The sequence below is a fragment of the Boleophthalmus pectinirostris genome, unplaced genomic scaffold (genome assembly GCF_026225935.1).
Source record: "Boleophthalmus pectinirostris isolate CB_2022bp ecotype Guang Dong unplaced genomic scaffold, ASM2622593v1 HiC_scaffold_2, whole genome shotgun sequence".
NCBI classification, from domain to species: Eukaryota; Metazoa; Chordata; class Actinopteri; order Gobiiformes; family Gobiidae; genus Boleophthalmus; species Boleophthalmus pectinirostris.
The window spans coordinates 44466011-44481596 of NW_026571152.1; the positions used below are offsets into that span (position 1 = coordinate 44466011).

The 15586-nt window shown below is 39.8% G+C and overlaps 1 protein-coding gene across 1 annotated transcript; it reads left to right on the forward strand.

The window, feature by feature from the left end:
- Window positions 1-5: 5 nt before the first annotated feature.
- On the forward strand, window positions 6-11656 carry LOC110163815 (sodium/potassium/calcium exchanger 1-like). The gene is made up of 6 exons (XM_055155933.1): window positions 6-54; window positions 1666-2601; window positions 5007-5266; window positions 6354-6443; window positions 8357-8517; window positions 11175-11656. The coding sequence occupies exons 2-6, from the start codon at window positions 1701-1703 to the stop codon at window positions 11434-11436; spliced, it is 1674 nt and encodes a 557-aa protein (XP_055011908.1). The 5' UTR covers window positions 6-54; window positions 1666-1700; the 3' UTR covers window positions 11437-11656.
- The last annotated feature ends 3930 nt before the right edge of the window (window positions 11657-15586 follow it).

The window sequence follows — 15586 nt, forward strand, 5'->3', positions numbered from 1 at the left end:
GGGCAGAGAAGAGCTGTTTGACTTCAACATCTGCAAAAAACTACACGCCTTAAGGTAGGACTTTTCACAACTGTCTCCTTCTTCTTAGCAAAAGTCTCATAATTTTCCATCCAGGACCCGGAAAGTTGCATAAAAAGTTTAGTAGTTGTTTTTGTGTCGATCCAAACGCGCGGAGGAGGTTTTTTCAGCTCATCTAAAACTGTCTGCTGATGTTTTTGTCAATTTTTTTCCAGTAAAATGATGTAAATTCTGTTTCTGAGCAGTTTCCACGAGCCGCCTCTTCTTTTAGACTTTGCACTTTAGTGTTTTAAGGTTTTGAAACGCTGTGCATCTGTGTCATGTGTGACCAATGTGCAGTGTTGGGGAGTAACAGATTACATGTACCAGAGTTACATAATCAGAGTACAAATGATGAGTAACTGGATTCAGTTACAGTTACTGTTTCAGTGAGTGGGAATTGGATTACAGTTACTTTGCTGAAATAAATGGATCACACAGCGGGATTTTCTTGTTTTCACATTTGGGGCTGTATCCCCCTTTTTTTTTTTTTCCAGGAATTCCACTCATTGCCGGAAACTAAACCAGGTCTAAACCAGGACTAAAACCAGGTCTAAACTAGATCTAGACTAGATCTAAACCAGGTCTAAAACCAGGTCTAAACCAGGACTAAAACCAGGTCTAAACTAGATCTAGACTAGATCTAAACCAGGTCTAAAACCAGGTCTAAACAAGGACTAAACCAGGACTAAAACAGATCTAAAACCAGGTCTAAACCAGGTATAAACCAGGTATAAACCAGGACTAAACCAGGACTAAACCAGGTCTAAAATAGATCTAAAACCAGGTCTAAACCAGGACTAAACCAGGACTAAAACCAGGTCTAAAACCAGGTCTAAACAAGGACTAAAACAGGACTAAAACAGGACTAAACAGGACTAAACAGGACTAAAACCAGGTCTAAACAAGGACTAAAACAGGACTAAACCAGGACTAAAACCAGGTCTAAACAAGGACTAAAACAGGACTAAACCAGGACTAAACCAGGTCTAAACAAGGACTAAAACAGGACTAAAACAGGACTAAACCAGGACTAAAACCAGGTCTAAACAAGGACTAAACCAGGACCAAAACAGGACTAAACCAGGACTAAACCAGGTCTAAACCAGGTCTAAAACCAGGTATAAACCAGGACTAAACCAGGTCTAAACCAGGTCTAAAACCAGGTATAAACCAGGACTAAACCAGGTCTAAACCAGGTCTAAACCAGGTCTAAACCAGGTCTAAAACAGGATTTAACAGGACTAAATCCTGCTGTGTGGACGTGTTTCTTCGTTTTCTATCAATAATATTTTTAATTTGGTTCAGTAAAGTTTGGACTTTTCATTTTCTTTTATCAGACAAAACTTCTTATGTGAAGATTTCCTCGTCTTTGTTTCTCTACAGCAAATCAAGTAATCCAAAGTAATCAGATTACATTACTCACTTTAAGTAATTTAATGGATTACGTTACAAACTACATTTTGGTCTGTGTAATCTGTAATCTGTAGGGGATTACATTTTAAAAGTAAACTTCCCAACACTGTCCACATGTTTGTGATGTGTGAGAGTGAAGCTGCTCTGTTCTCTGGTGTTGTTGTATAATCCTGTGTTCTGATCATTTTACAGAGACTTTACTGTGGTGAGAGACGTAAACAAACAGGATGAAGTGGAAACCTAAGTGCTTTTTCCTTTACGCCATGTTCCTGTGCGTGTTCGGCGCCGGATCCAACGACGTGATCACGGAAAACCCAAATAAAAGCCCAGACGAGGACGACACTTCCATCCAAGAGCTGCACCCCCCGTCCGCCCAGACCACCGCCCAGACCACGCGAGAAACCAACTTCTTACGCGACCTGGACACGCAGCCCGAAGACTCCACCACCCCCAGCGCTCCTCGGCCCACCACCGTCTCCCGCGAGACGTTCAAGACCACCGACGCCTCCACCTCTGCTCCTCCGGCGACGACGCAGCCCCCGAGAGCGGCGGAGAGGTTCCCCGCGGACTTGTTCTCGGTGGAGGAGCTGAGGAGAGGCTGGGTGCTTTTACACGTCGCCGGGATCGTCTACGTGTTCGCGTCCCTGGTGATTCTTCTGCGGGAGTTTTTCGTCCCTGCGCTCGGAGTGATCGCAGATGTTTTCGGCTTATCTCAGAGCGTGGCGGGGGCGACCGTCGTGGCGGCCGCCTGTTCCACCCCCAGATTCTTTGCGTTCTTCGCGGGGCTCTTCCTGACGGGGGAGAAGCCGGGGGTGGACGCCATCGTGGGCTCGGCCGTCTTCAACGTCTTGTTCGTGACGGGGACGTGCGCTCTGTTTTCTCGTGAGGCGCTCCGCTTGACCTGGTGGCCGCTCTTCAGGGACGTGTCCTTCTACGTGCTGGACCTGATCCTCCTCGTGCTCTTCCTCCTGGACGGCGTGATCCTGTGGTGGGAGAGTCTGATGCTGGTGGGCGGCTACTGTCTGTACGTGGTCTTCATGAAGTACAACGTGCAGATCGAGAGGTTTCGTGAAGGGCCTCCTGCACAGACACAGAGGAACGGTGATCGCCATGAACGAGCACGGAAAGGTGAGTTTACTCGGAGAAAATACAAACACACGCTGACTTCTGTGAAGGTTTAGGTCAAAGTGGATGTTCTTCTGTCTGTTTGGACTCTGTGGAACGTAAACGATCTGTTTCCCACAACAGAACTTAGAAATATTATTATTCTGACTCACGGGATCTTCAGGTTTGATTTTGTTTTTGTTTTTTTTGATCACACGTCAAAGTTTATCTCAGTCACTTTGTCTTTGAAATACAAGACCAAACCACTTTATTTTTATAACACATTTCATAAACAAAACATTTTTTTTTTATTAAATTAAAAACAACAGAATAAAACATTTAACAAAATATAATAATCAACACAAAAACAAAACACAAAATTGTAGAGCAACACCCACCACAAATTCTCTTATATATCGATATTTTGGCCAGTTGATTTTTCTTCTCATTTTTTAATTAACATTTTTAGTCACATAACTAACTAAAATTCCTTTCATCATTATTTACTATTTCTTACAATCATAAAGCATCATTTTAAAGGCATTTCTTTTTTCTCTCCCCCCTTTTTAATTTTTTTATTATTATAATTATTACAACAATAATAATAATGTAATAATAATGTGTTTGTAATTTATATATATATATATTTTTTACTGTAAATAATGAATTGTCTTTGTTTTAAGGATTATCTGTTTCCCTTATTAACTACATTTAAGTCGCTACTTTAAATCCTGATGACTGAATATATATATATATATATATATATATATATAATATATATAATATATAATCAATTTTCCATATGGATAAATATAAATATTAATATGAAATTCTATGTCATAATTTCAACAAAACCCAAACCATAAACAAAAACAGCTTCCAAAGTTCTGCACAAAACAAATAAAACAAATCCAATAGAAATATAAAATAAACTCGAATTAACTCCACTTGTCTTCGTTAAAACAAGAAAACTAGTAAAATCAAATAAGAGCAAGAACCAAGACAAAATGAATAAACCAATAATTCATAAAGAGTCAAACTTTAACTTCTTGGTTTCTTTTTTAAAGAGTAAAACCATCGCAAGCAGCAGACTTAAACATCAACAAGATAAATCCACTTTACTGTACTGACTTTAAAAAAAGAACCCACGAAGTTAAAGTACAGAAGAAAACAAAATCTATCAGTGAAACTTTATTTGTACAATGAATTTTCATACATTTGAAATGAAGCACGAAGAGCTTCACCTGCGACAGAAAAATTATAATGATTAAAAATAAAACAGCCCCCAACTCAGAGATTCATCCATAAAAACAGACGTTTAAACAGAAACATAAAACATAAAGCTCCTCAAAAAAATAAAAAATAAAAATGGAAGTCTAAATTAGATTTAGACTAAATAAAATAATAATAATAGTAATTAAATTTAAAACTAATATAATAATTTAATTAAAAGCTAAACTGAACTAAATCTGAACACCTCAGACTTTGACATTATTTGGTAAATAATGTAAAAATCTCGTCTTAAAAAGATTCAGTCTATCTTCAAAATATTACAAGATGCTACCACAGAGAAACACACTGCATATGAAGGAGAAATGGGAATTAGAAATGAACACAATAATTAAGGATGAGGACTGGGATCGGACACTTCGGGAGGGATATAAAATTACAAACAGCCCAGTACTAAATGAATTTGAATGGAAAACTAAAATTAGATTGTTTAGAACTCCGTTTATTACATGTCAGTTTGGTGGAACCTCAGATAAGTGCTGGAGGGGCTGTGGTCTGGTGGAGGATCATTCCCATATATTCTGGGATTGTCCTAAACTGACAACATTTTGGAGGGACGTGCAATGTGAAATTGAAAACTGTTTGGGGATCAGAATTATATTAGAGCCATGTCTTGTTCTGTTGGGAATTTTTCCAAACGACTTAAGAACAAATAGCCATTTTCATTTGTTAAAAATTTTACTTTTAATTGCAAAAAAAATGATAACGGTCTCCTGGCTCAGGCCACTGCCCCAGAATCACCCAGTGGAAAAATAAAATAAAGGATAGATCATATGGAGCAAATAACTGCAAGGTTACAAATGAAGACAGATTTATTCATGGACAAATGATCTTCAGTTCAGGCCGATATTTCAAAAGGATGATGATCTTTTGTAGGATTTTTGTTGTAGTGTGTGTGTGTGTAGATGATGAATGATGAATGAGGAGACTGTGTGTGACTGTATCTATACTGTCACTTTATTGTCATTTTCATAATTATGTGGCTTGCACCAAAATTATTTAATAAAAACAAGTTAAAAAAAAAAAAAAAAAAAAAAGATTCAGTCTCGTCTCGTGTCTCGTCTCGTGGACTTCGTCTCTCGTCCTTCGTCTCTCGTCCTTCGCCCGATAAACTCTGGACGTAAACGTTTCTACCAAAGGTTTAAACTCGTGTCTTGTGCAGGAGGCGGTGGGCGACGGCTCAGACGAAGCTTCTCGAAACCACACTGGGAGCCACAAAGACGTGAGGCGCTCGGGCTCTGAGCCGGAGGAGCCGGTCGAGACCGGAGCCGAGGTCCCGGAGGAGCTCCGACCTCTGACCCTGCGCTGCCCCGCGACCCGCTGCGCCCGCCTGCTGCACCTGCTGCACCTGCCGCCACTGCTCCCTCTGTGGATCACCCTGCCCGACGTCCGCAAACAGGTACCACGCAAACTCTAAACTCTATAACTCTAAACTCTACTCTAAACTCTAAACTCTAAAATCACCCTGCCCGACGTCCGCAAACAGGTAACACGCAAACTCTAAACTCTATAACTCTAAAAAACTCTAAAGTCACTCTGCCCGACGTCCGCAAACAGGTAACACACAGACTCTAAACTCTATAACTCTAAACCTCTAAACTCTATAACTCTAAAACTCTAAACTCTGAAATCACTCTGCCCAACATCCACAAACAGGTAACACACAAACTCTATAACTCTAAACCTCTAAACTCTTTAACTCTAAACTCTAAAACTCTAAAACTCTAAAATCACTCTGCCCGACGTCCGCAAACAGGTAACACACAAACGCTAAAACTCTAAACTCTAAAACTCTGAAACTTTGAAACTCTAAAACTCTGTAAAATCACTCTGCCCAACGTCCGCAAACAGGTAACACGAAGACTCTAAAACTATAAACTCTGTAACTCTAAACTCTAAACCTCTAAACTCTTTAACTCTAAACTCTAAAACCCTAAAACTCTAAAATCACTCTGCCCAACGTCCGCAAACAAGTAACACACAAACTCTAAACTCTAAAACTCTAAAATCACTCTGCACGACGTCCGCAAACAGGTACCACACAAAATCTGAAACCCTCAAACTCTAAACCCTAAGACTCTAAAACTCTAAAACTTTAAAACCCTAAAACTCTAAAACTCTAAAATCACTCTGCCCAACGTACGCAAACAGGTAACACGCAAACTCTAAACTCTAAAACTGTAAACTCTATAACGTCTTCTGGGTTCGGTCACTCGGGTCACTCGGGTCACGCGGGTCACTCGGGTCACTCGGGTCACTCGGGTCACTCGGGTCACTCGGGTCACTCGGGTTTGTCTCTGTGGAGTGTGGATGTTCTCCCTGAGTCTGTGTGCGTCTCAGGTTCATGCTGCAGCTCTGAGATCCTCCAGCTGAAGATCTCAGTCCCAGGAGCAGAGGACAGGACACAGTGACCCTCCAAATTCACTTTAAACTTCATTTGTTTTTGTTTTTTTTGTTTTTTTTGTTTTTTTTTTTTTTTTTCGTAGGATTCCCGGAGGTTCGTGGTTCTGTCTCTGCTCGGGTCCCTGGTCTGGATGAGCCTCTTCCTGTACCTGATCCAGTGGTGGACTCATAAGGTCAGAACCTCAGAACAACTGACATGTTCACATGAGAGATTGAAACACAAATAAAAATAATTTAGTTCTGAATAAAAATGAATTCCTTTTTAAAAAAGTCCATGTAAACACTTAATTCTTATTGAAAATGATGATTCAGAATTAAACTTAATTCTGAAGGAAGTGTTTGGTTTAACTCTGATTTTAGAGCTGAATTGATTTATTCCTGGATCAAATAAACCAGGGGTCATCAAACTAAAGCCTGTGGAAGTTTATTATTATTTATTATTTTATAGACAAATGAAGAGAGACACAAATAGTTTTGAACAAAGCCACTAGAGGGCGACAGAGACACTTCACTGATCCTGAGGGAAATTCAAGTTTTGCTGCATCGAACTGTTCCAGTTTTTACTACCCTTTTTTTTTTTTTTTTATAATTTAGTGAAATTGATCGATCGAGCTCCAGTATTTAACATAAATAAATGAAGCCCTCAGACCTTTGTTTTATTTGTAACTGGACCAAATAAAGTCCCTCCTGACCACTGTGGGTCAATTACAAAAAAAATAAAAATTGCTCAAAAATAACTTCATTTTTCCTGTGAGTCGGCCGCTCCACTGATCTGACCTGTAACTATAGGAACAGATGCGTTTAATGCCGCACTGTGAAACTTTGGTGACAGAACCAGGACGTGTAAACTGTGATCATATAAATATACTGATTTTTTTGGACTGTAAGTTGCTGCCAAAAAAATGCAGAATGAAGGAGAAGAAAACACATAAGTCAGACTTTTTGGGCAAAATTTCTTTGATAAAATGAGAGATCAGGAGCCAACATTTCCTGTTTTCAGTGAAGTTGTAGTAAAAACAACAGAAGAGAGAAGAACAGACTGTTAATGTCACATATTTCACAGTTCTTCAGATAAACTATAAACAACAGAACAGAACAAGTTTGAACAAACTCTCCTGTCTCACTCCAAATCACTAAATCACTTCAGTTCTTCATCCTCGTGTCACTTCTGAACAACTCGACCTCGACCTCCGGAGGGAAACAGAGCCACACAAACTCTTCTGTGTCGCTGTCGTCAGACTCAGACTCTGCTCCAGTTACAATGATCCGGGTCTTTCTGATCCGTGTGTCGTTCGTTCATTCCTTTTTCAAAATAAAACCAAAAATAAGAAAACAAAAAACAATGATTTTCTTGACAGCGATTTGGGTTTTTTTCAGTTTTCAATTTTGTTTTTAAGTGAAGAATGAAAAAAAAAAAAGATAAAGGCCAGGTTTCAGGACTGTTAGGACTAGGACTAACCAGGACTAAACCAGGACTCTAAAAGGACTAAACCAGGCCAGGACTAAACCAGGACTAAACCAGGACTAAACCAGGACTAAAACCAGGTCTAAACCAGGACTAAACCAGGACTAAACCAGGACTAAACCAGGACTAAACCAGTACTAAACCAGGACTAAACCAGGACTAAACCAGGCTTAAAACCAGGACTAAAACCAGGATTAGAACCAGGACTAAAACAGGACTGAAACAGGTCCAGGACCAGACTGTTACCAGACTGTGATTGAGACAGGACCAGACTCGGATTGAAAACAGTTAGTCCTGTTTTAGTCCTGGTTCCTTTAGTCCTGGTTCAGTCCTGGTTCAGTCCTGGTTTAGTCCTGGTTTCTGGTTTAGTCCCCAGTCCTGGTTCAGTCCTGGTTTAGTCCTGGTTTCCTGGTTTAGTCCTGGTTTAGTCCTGGTTTAGTCCTGTTTTAGTCCTGGTTCAGTCCTGTTTTAGTCCTGGTTTAGTCCTGTTTTAGTCTTGTTTTAGTCCTGGAGAATAAGTCACAGGAAACACACAAACCACCAACAATAGTCACACTTATCGTCTGAAAAATACAGTAAACATCATTGTTGTTGTTGTTGTTGTTGTTGTTTGTTGTTCAGGTGGCAGAGACCGTGTTCGTCCCGGATCACGTCCTGGAGCAGGCGAGCGCTCAGGTGAACCTCCCCGTGCTCCTCACGGCTCTGATCACGACTCGCCGCGGTCTGGGCGCCATGGCGACCTCCATCGCTTTAGGGAGCAACATCTACGAGGTCACGCTGGGGTAAGACCGAGGTTTTAAACTTAGATTTAGACAAACTTTATTGATCCACATGGAAATGATCTGGACACAGGAGTCACACGTCACAATAAAATATAAAAACAAAGAGTAAAAATATAAATGTAATAATAAATTCTAAATAAGAAGCAAAAAAAAGCAAGAGTCACATAAAACATAATTATACATCTGGGCCCAGTCAAGCAGAAGTAAACAACAAGACCAAGTAGAAAAGCAGTGAGAGAGGACGACAAGGACCACCCCCATTTTTATATAAATTGCGATAAAATCAGTCTTGCTGGATCAGATCTGGATCAGCCTTTGGAATATGAAAGAGGATCCCATTGTCCATCCCTGAGTCAAATTTCATGGGGTTTGGTCAATAATTAACCCAGATATTGAGAAACAAAATTTTTGGCCCCATTTACCACAATGTTAACTCAAATTTCAAAGTGATCCAGAATCCAGGATTTCTTCCGGATCAGCCCCAAAATGAAATCAGTTCTTCCTTTTCACATTTCCAACAAATCCTGAAAATTTCATCAAAATCGGTCCATAACTTTTTGTGTTATGTTGCTAACAGACAAACAAACAAACAAACAAACAACAAACAGACAAACAAACAAACAAACAAACAGACAAACGCCGGCAAAAACATAACCTCCTTGGCGGAGGTAAAAATTTAAGTTAATTCATCTGATATAAAACTGTATTGAACAGATACATATGTACTCGAGTTTATCAAACTGTTGACCTTTTTTCTGTTCCATTTTTGGTTCTAAAGTTCCATCTGTTTTAAACAGACCATGAATGAAACATGGAACAAAAATTATTTCCCAAATTTCAAAGACCCAAAAATCATGTAAATAAATGTTTGTATTTCATCATATCTTGTGTTATTCCATCTTTGAACTGTTGATGAAGGGACAGGATTTTAAAAATATATATATATTTAAAATGATAAAAATGTTGTTGGAAGGACTGACATATTTTATAGAAATAGTTTCTTTCATTTTGAAGTAATATTAAAGTTTTCAGAAGAAAAAAGCGACAAATGATGTAAAATCCTGCACCTTCTACTTGTTTGTACAATTTTCCCTCCGTTACTTTTCCCTCCGTTACCATGAACTTTCTTAATAAAAAATCTCATGAGTCAAAAAGTCAGAGGTTTTTCAACCTAATCTTGTACCATATGGTAGAAAACTATATGAAGCAAATATTCAAACCAGTTTGTTAAGGATATGGAAGTGAGAACCAAGAGTTATCACTGTTTGGATTTATTGACCAAAAAGTGCTGCATATTTCATTCCCTCCGTTACCAACATGAGTTTTTTAATTTTTTGTGAACAACTTGAAAGAATCTCACAGGTTTAACTTGACCCTGTTGGAGTGTAACTCTTTCCTACATTCTGATACTTTACTTATTTCAATAGTTCCTCTAGTTTCTGAATAAGAGACATTTGAATGTCAAAAATCTGACCCTGTTTCCTCCGTTAACACTTGACTGAACCCAGATGTAAATGTACAAGTCAAAATAAAATAGAAAAGTAATAAAATATAAAATCTCAGTTTTATACAAGAGGTCATAATGTTCTTCTTAAACACAAATACAACAGTGTGATTTCTACAAAGAATCTGACCCCAGAACATTTTCACATTTCACATTTGATCTGAGTGTGAAGTCAGAGTCAAGACGGAGACAAACAGAACGTTTGAAGGAGCGTCGTGTTTCTGTGGAGGAGAAAATCTGCATTTATTTAATTTGACACTGTTTTAGCCGAGCCTCACCCTCTGCCCCTGTGCCTTTGAGCATCACTCTGTATGACGAGAGAAAAGGTTCAATTCTGGTTCAGTCCCAGATTACAGCATAAAACACAAACAGTTCTGAGCGTCAGTGTAAATGAGACACAAAATGCAAAGGCCAAACAGAACAACATTAAAACAATAAAAGACAAATATATAAACAAACACTTGGCTCAGTCTGTTTCACGTCTGTGTGTTTAGGAGCCGAAGTTCAAAGGGAATAAAGGAATTAGCAAATCTTTGTTTTCCTGCTGGAGGCAAAGTGTTTTTTGCAGCAGAATCTGTGTTTATAAAAACATGATCACAGTAACTGGACGAGAGTCGTGTTAAATCAGACTGGCAGCCTCTGTTCTGTCCGTCTGTCCCAGGGCGGCTGTGGCTGCAGTAGAGACCAGAGTGTGAGTGAAGAAAAGTGTAAAGTGTCTCTAGAGTTTGAAAAGACGCAGGATAAAACCCACCGCTTTATTATGATTATTTTATTTGTTAGAACACACTTTAACTCCTCACTGTCCTCCCCGTGTCTCCTCCCTGTGTCTCCTCCTCGTCCTCCTCGTCCTCCTCGTCGTCCTCCTCGTCTCTCCTTGTCTCTCCTCATCCTCCGCATCCTCCCTGTGTCTCCTCTTCGTCCTCCCTGTCCTCTCCGTCATCCTTGTGTCTCCTCCTCCTCCTCATGTCCCCGTCCTCCCTGTCCTCCCCGTCTCTCATTCTCATCCTCCCCCCCGTCCTCCTCGTGTCTCCCCATCCTCCCTGTTCTCCTCCCTCGTCCTCCTCCTCCTCGTCCTCCTCGTCCTCCTCGTCCTCCTCGTCCTCCTCGTCCTCCCCGTCCGTCCCCGTGTCCCCTTGTCCCCGTGTCCCCGCAGACTGCCCGTGTCCTGGCTGCTCTTCTCTGCCGTCCACGGCTGGACCGTCCTGGACGTCAGCAGCTCTGGACTCGCCTGTTTCGTCTCGTTGTTTTTCTTGGCGCTCGTCTTTTTGATCATTTCTTTTGCTTCTTGTAAACTGAGGATGAGGAGGATGTCGGGCTTCGTCCTCGTGCTGCTTTACTGTCTCATGTTTCTACTGAGTGTGATGCTCAAACACCACGGGGTTTTCAGGTCGTACTGTCAGGACCTCAGCGCCTGACGCTCCCGTCCGCTCCCGTCTGTCTCCACTTTAAAACCTTTTTTATCATTCTGATCACTTCAAGAGTTTCCATAGAAACAGTTTAATTGAATTTGGCCAACGTCCTGTGCACATGAGGAACGGGATAAAGAACGAGTTCACATCAGGACGAGATTTTCAAAATAAAACACACAATAAAACACGTCCCTGGTTTGTGGAGGTTGGTCATAATAAAACATAATGAAGTAAAACTGTTGTGCACTCGGCTCTAATGTGAGTCACTTTAGTCACATTTTCTTTGTGTTTTGTCGTTCTTAATCAGATTTTCTGTATTTTACCCAAACAAATGTCAGTTTATGTTTCTCTTTACTGTCGCAGGATCAGATTGGTCCAAAATAGAGACACTGGGACATTTCTTGTATAAAACTGGGACAAATCAGTTGTTTTGTATAAATCTGTTGGGACAGAGACACAGACTCAAAACTGGGACTGTAAAGACGGTAAATAAAGACGTCTGGTCACTCTGATTTACACAAATGTCTCTGCTATAAATATAAAAGGTTAAAGTTCCCATGTGACGCTGTTCTCTCTGTTCTAATGTGAATGAAACAAAACACGACTGCAGGTCTATTTGTGACGAGGAAACCACATATTTATCACACAAACCCTCCCCGTTCCACTCTGCTCCACCTTGTGATGTCCACTGTGTGCTCCACTGTGTTTTTAAACTCCAACACAGCTTCACTAGAATCATCTGGAGTCGCCGATCTCGACTGAACTAAAGGGAAAAGGAGCAGAAAAACGACCACTTCATGACATCACAAGGGGGAGCAGAGCGTTTGGAGCTTTGGAGATGTAACAGAATAAAGATTTACTCAAACAAACACAACTCCAGCTCTGTTTTTAAGAAGGGAACATCATAAGAACATGACTTGAAGCTCACAGGGTCCAGTTTGTGTAACAGAACGACACTTGTCTCGTCTGTGAAACTGTTACGTTCAGACGACATGAAAACTGGGACTAGAACAAGACCAAAACTAATCTGTATCTGGACTAAATTAACCTCAAATCTCGAGTGACCAGTTGTCCCTGCAGATTTATACAAAACCACTGATTTGTTCCACAGTTTTATACAAGAAATGTCCCAGTGTCTCTATTTTGGACCCATCTGATCCTGCGACAGTAAAGAGAAACATAAACTGACATTTGTTTGGGTAAAATACAGAAAATCTGCTTAAAAACGACAAAACACAAAGAAAATGTGACTAAAGTGACTCACATTAGAGCCGAGTGCACAACAGTTTTACTATTTTACTATCACCAACCTCCACAAACCAGGGACGGGTTTTATTGTGTGTTTTATTTTGAAAATCCGCTCACTTTACTCACATCAGGCCCAAAGGAGGAAAAATGTGAACCTGCCTGTTGATTCTTTGCAGCTGATGTCATCAATTTTCTCGGGGGTGATTTTCTCTGAGTTTTATTTGAGCACAATCCAAGACCATAAAGACCATAAAGACCTGACTGACCTGACTGACCTGACTGACCTGACTCACCAGACTGAACAGGACCACGAGGCTCTGATCACACGAACAAACACCTGCTCTTTAAATCTATTCTGTAGATTATCTTTGGTTTTCAGACAATCTTAAAACTTTTCTGTGTCACGATGGAAACTGCTGAACATTCTGGCATAGACATGCATGTAGAACTCCCCCCGCACGACGTCAGCGCAAAGAATCAATACAAACTTAATGTAGCTTGTAAAATATGAAGTTTAAGCACAAATGGAACAGAAGCGTCGCTCGGAGACGGGGACGTGTGGAGAAAAAGTGAATTATCTGAAGTTTATTTGAAGATTCTCTGAAGATTCTTTTGTTTTTGTCGCTCGTTTGTTGTTTTTACATTTACAGAATTGTACAGAAACCTGGAACAGAACATTTAAATCAGTTTGATGCACTGTCTGTAATTACACGTGTTTTTGTATTTGTAGAGTTCTGATTTATTTTTGATAATGAAGTTTCCCTGTGCCCCGAAGTCTGATTTATGATGAAAAAATGTTTTTGTCCAGTAAAACAATGAATACAGTTTATTTTATTTAGTTTATTTAGAGAAAATACAAGAGTTTCCTTTATAATAAATGTCTTAAAGCGTCTGAGGCAGGTGGAACCACACGAGTCACTAAAACACTGTTTAAAAATATTATATTTAAGATTTTACTAAAAATGAAAAAAAAAAAAAGAAAAATGAAAAATACAATTCAAAATTTCAAATTCAGATTTTGTTGTAAATCATGACATCACACAGGGAACAGTGAGAGCGTCACATGCACATCAATAACCCGGTTATTCTCCATGTCCCGGTTCTGTCAGTGTTCGTGTTACTGTGTTTACATGAGCTCTGACAAACCTGGACACTCATATCCACGTGGACATGATCAAATGGAGTGTCCCGGTTTCTTCACATAATCTTACAAATGCACAAGAGCAAAAATGAACTTAAATCAATTTAATAAACCAGGAAAAATACAAACCGTGAGCTCCTTTAGCATAAGAAGCTAAGGAGCTACGAGATCTCCCACAATCCACTGTGCAGAATAAATAAACTCAACTTTACAACATATAAACCATAAACACTATAGACACATCAGCCCGTTTGATCAGATCATTCAGCTCTGATCACATTTGTTTATGTTTTACAGAAACGAAACTTAAGACCGTTTGGCTAATTAGCATAAACTGTTAGCGGCGATAAAAACAACTCGCTGCTTGTGTCGCTGATGTGGTTCAGTTTCTTTTGGACTAAATAACACGACTCTGTGGATTATGTGTGTTATTTCTGTGACAGAAGAGACGCTAATGATGGTAAATTAATATAAAAGTTAATATAATTCATGTTTTAGTTTTTCAGCGTTTTTCGCACGAGTGAGTGCGTCAGTCGCACGAGTGCAGGTCGCACGAGTGCAGTGCACGAGGTCGCACAGTGCAGTCGCACGACGAGTGCAGGTCGCACCACATGTGCAGGTCGCAGCTCTTTATTTTACAGTCATTTCACTCGTTTGGTCACTTTATTTATGTTGTCACTTTATTTATGTTGGTCAATTTATTTATGTCTCTACTGTTGTGGTGAAAGGCTGGAAAGTGTCTTTTGGACACATGTGACTCAACTTTATGTTGCAGTATTCGGGATACTGTGTTTACATGTCACAGTATCACAGTTACTATCAGAATAAACCAGCTACAGTAACTCAGTTTCTAATAACCGGGACACGGAAACCGGGTTACTGTGTTTACATGCACCATCAAGAAACCGGGACACTCAAAAAACCCGATCATAACCGGGTTATTGATGTGCATGTAAACACACTCACTGTTACCATGGCACGGTGGCTGAGTGTTTAGCACTCATGCCTCACAGCAAGAAGGTTCTGGGTTCGATTCCCGGGTCGCCTGGGCCTTTCTCTGGTGTGTGAGATGGTGGTGGTTGGAGGGACTGATGACGCCGAGTGGCATGGCAGCTTCTGTCAGTCTGCCCCAGGGCAGCTGTGGCTACAACAGTAGTTTACATCAGCAGGTACAGAGTGAATGAATAATACTGAATAATACTGAATAATACTGAATAATACTGAATAATGTTCTGTAAAGAGTCTTAGAAATAAAGACTTACTTACTTACCATAGCAACCATGTGGTTCACTGAGACAAAACTCCTCTAACGTCACAGAAATTATGATTTGACAAATAAAAATACAACACCTTTGTGTTGTCCAAATAAGTATATTAATAAAATATTGGGGAAAAAATTTCTTGTGTAAATGCCAAATGTTTGGACAAACTTCTCCCAGTGTGATGTCACCAGTGTTGGATTCTCGACTTCCTTCAACATATTTTTAAACTTTTCTTCACAAATTTCTTCTTGATTTGTGTAAAAGTATAATTTATATTTCAAACAGTTTTTATTTGTCCAGATTAAATCAGAGTTTGAGTTGAGTTGAGCCTTTCCCAGGCGCTTTAAACATTTAGAACATTTGAACATTTGAATGTAAAACTGACGACAGTTTATAAATGTCTACATGAACATGTTTGTTTCCTCTGTGTTGTGTGTAAATGATCGGCTGTTCTCTGTGTGTATAAAGTGTAACTGTGTCTAAAAGATGAACTGAGCCTCTATGA

What these genes read in the sequence shown, in the direction of transcription:
- LOC110163815 (XM_055155933.1), top strand. Translation starts at nt 1,701, where the DNA reads ATGAAGTGGAAACCTAAGTGCTTTTTCCTTTACGCCATGTTCCTGTGC. An exon ending in TGCCCGACGTCCGCAAACAG is followed by an intron (nt 5,267 to 6,353) that starts GTACCACGCAAA and finishes TTTTTTTCGTAG; the next exon opens with GATTCCCGGAGGTTCGTGGT. An exon ending in ATCTACGAGGTCACGCTGGG is followed by an intron (nt 8,518 to 11,174) that starts GTAAGACCGAGG and finishes GTGTCCCCGCAG; the next exon opens with ACTGCCCGTGTCCTGGCTGC.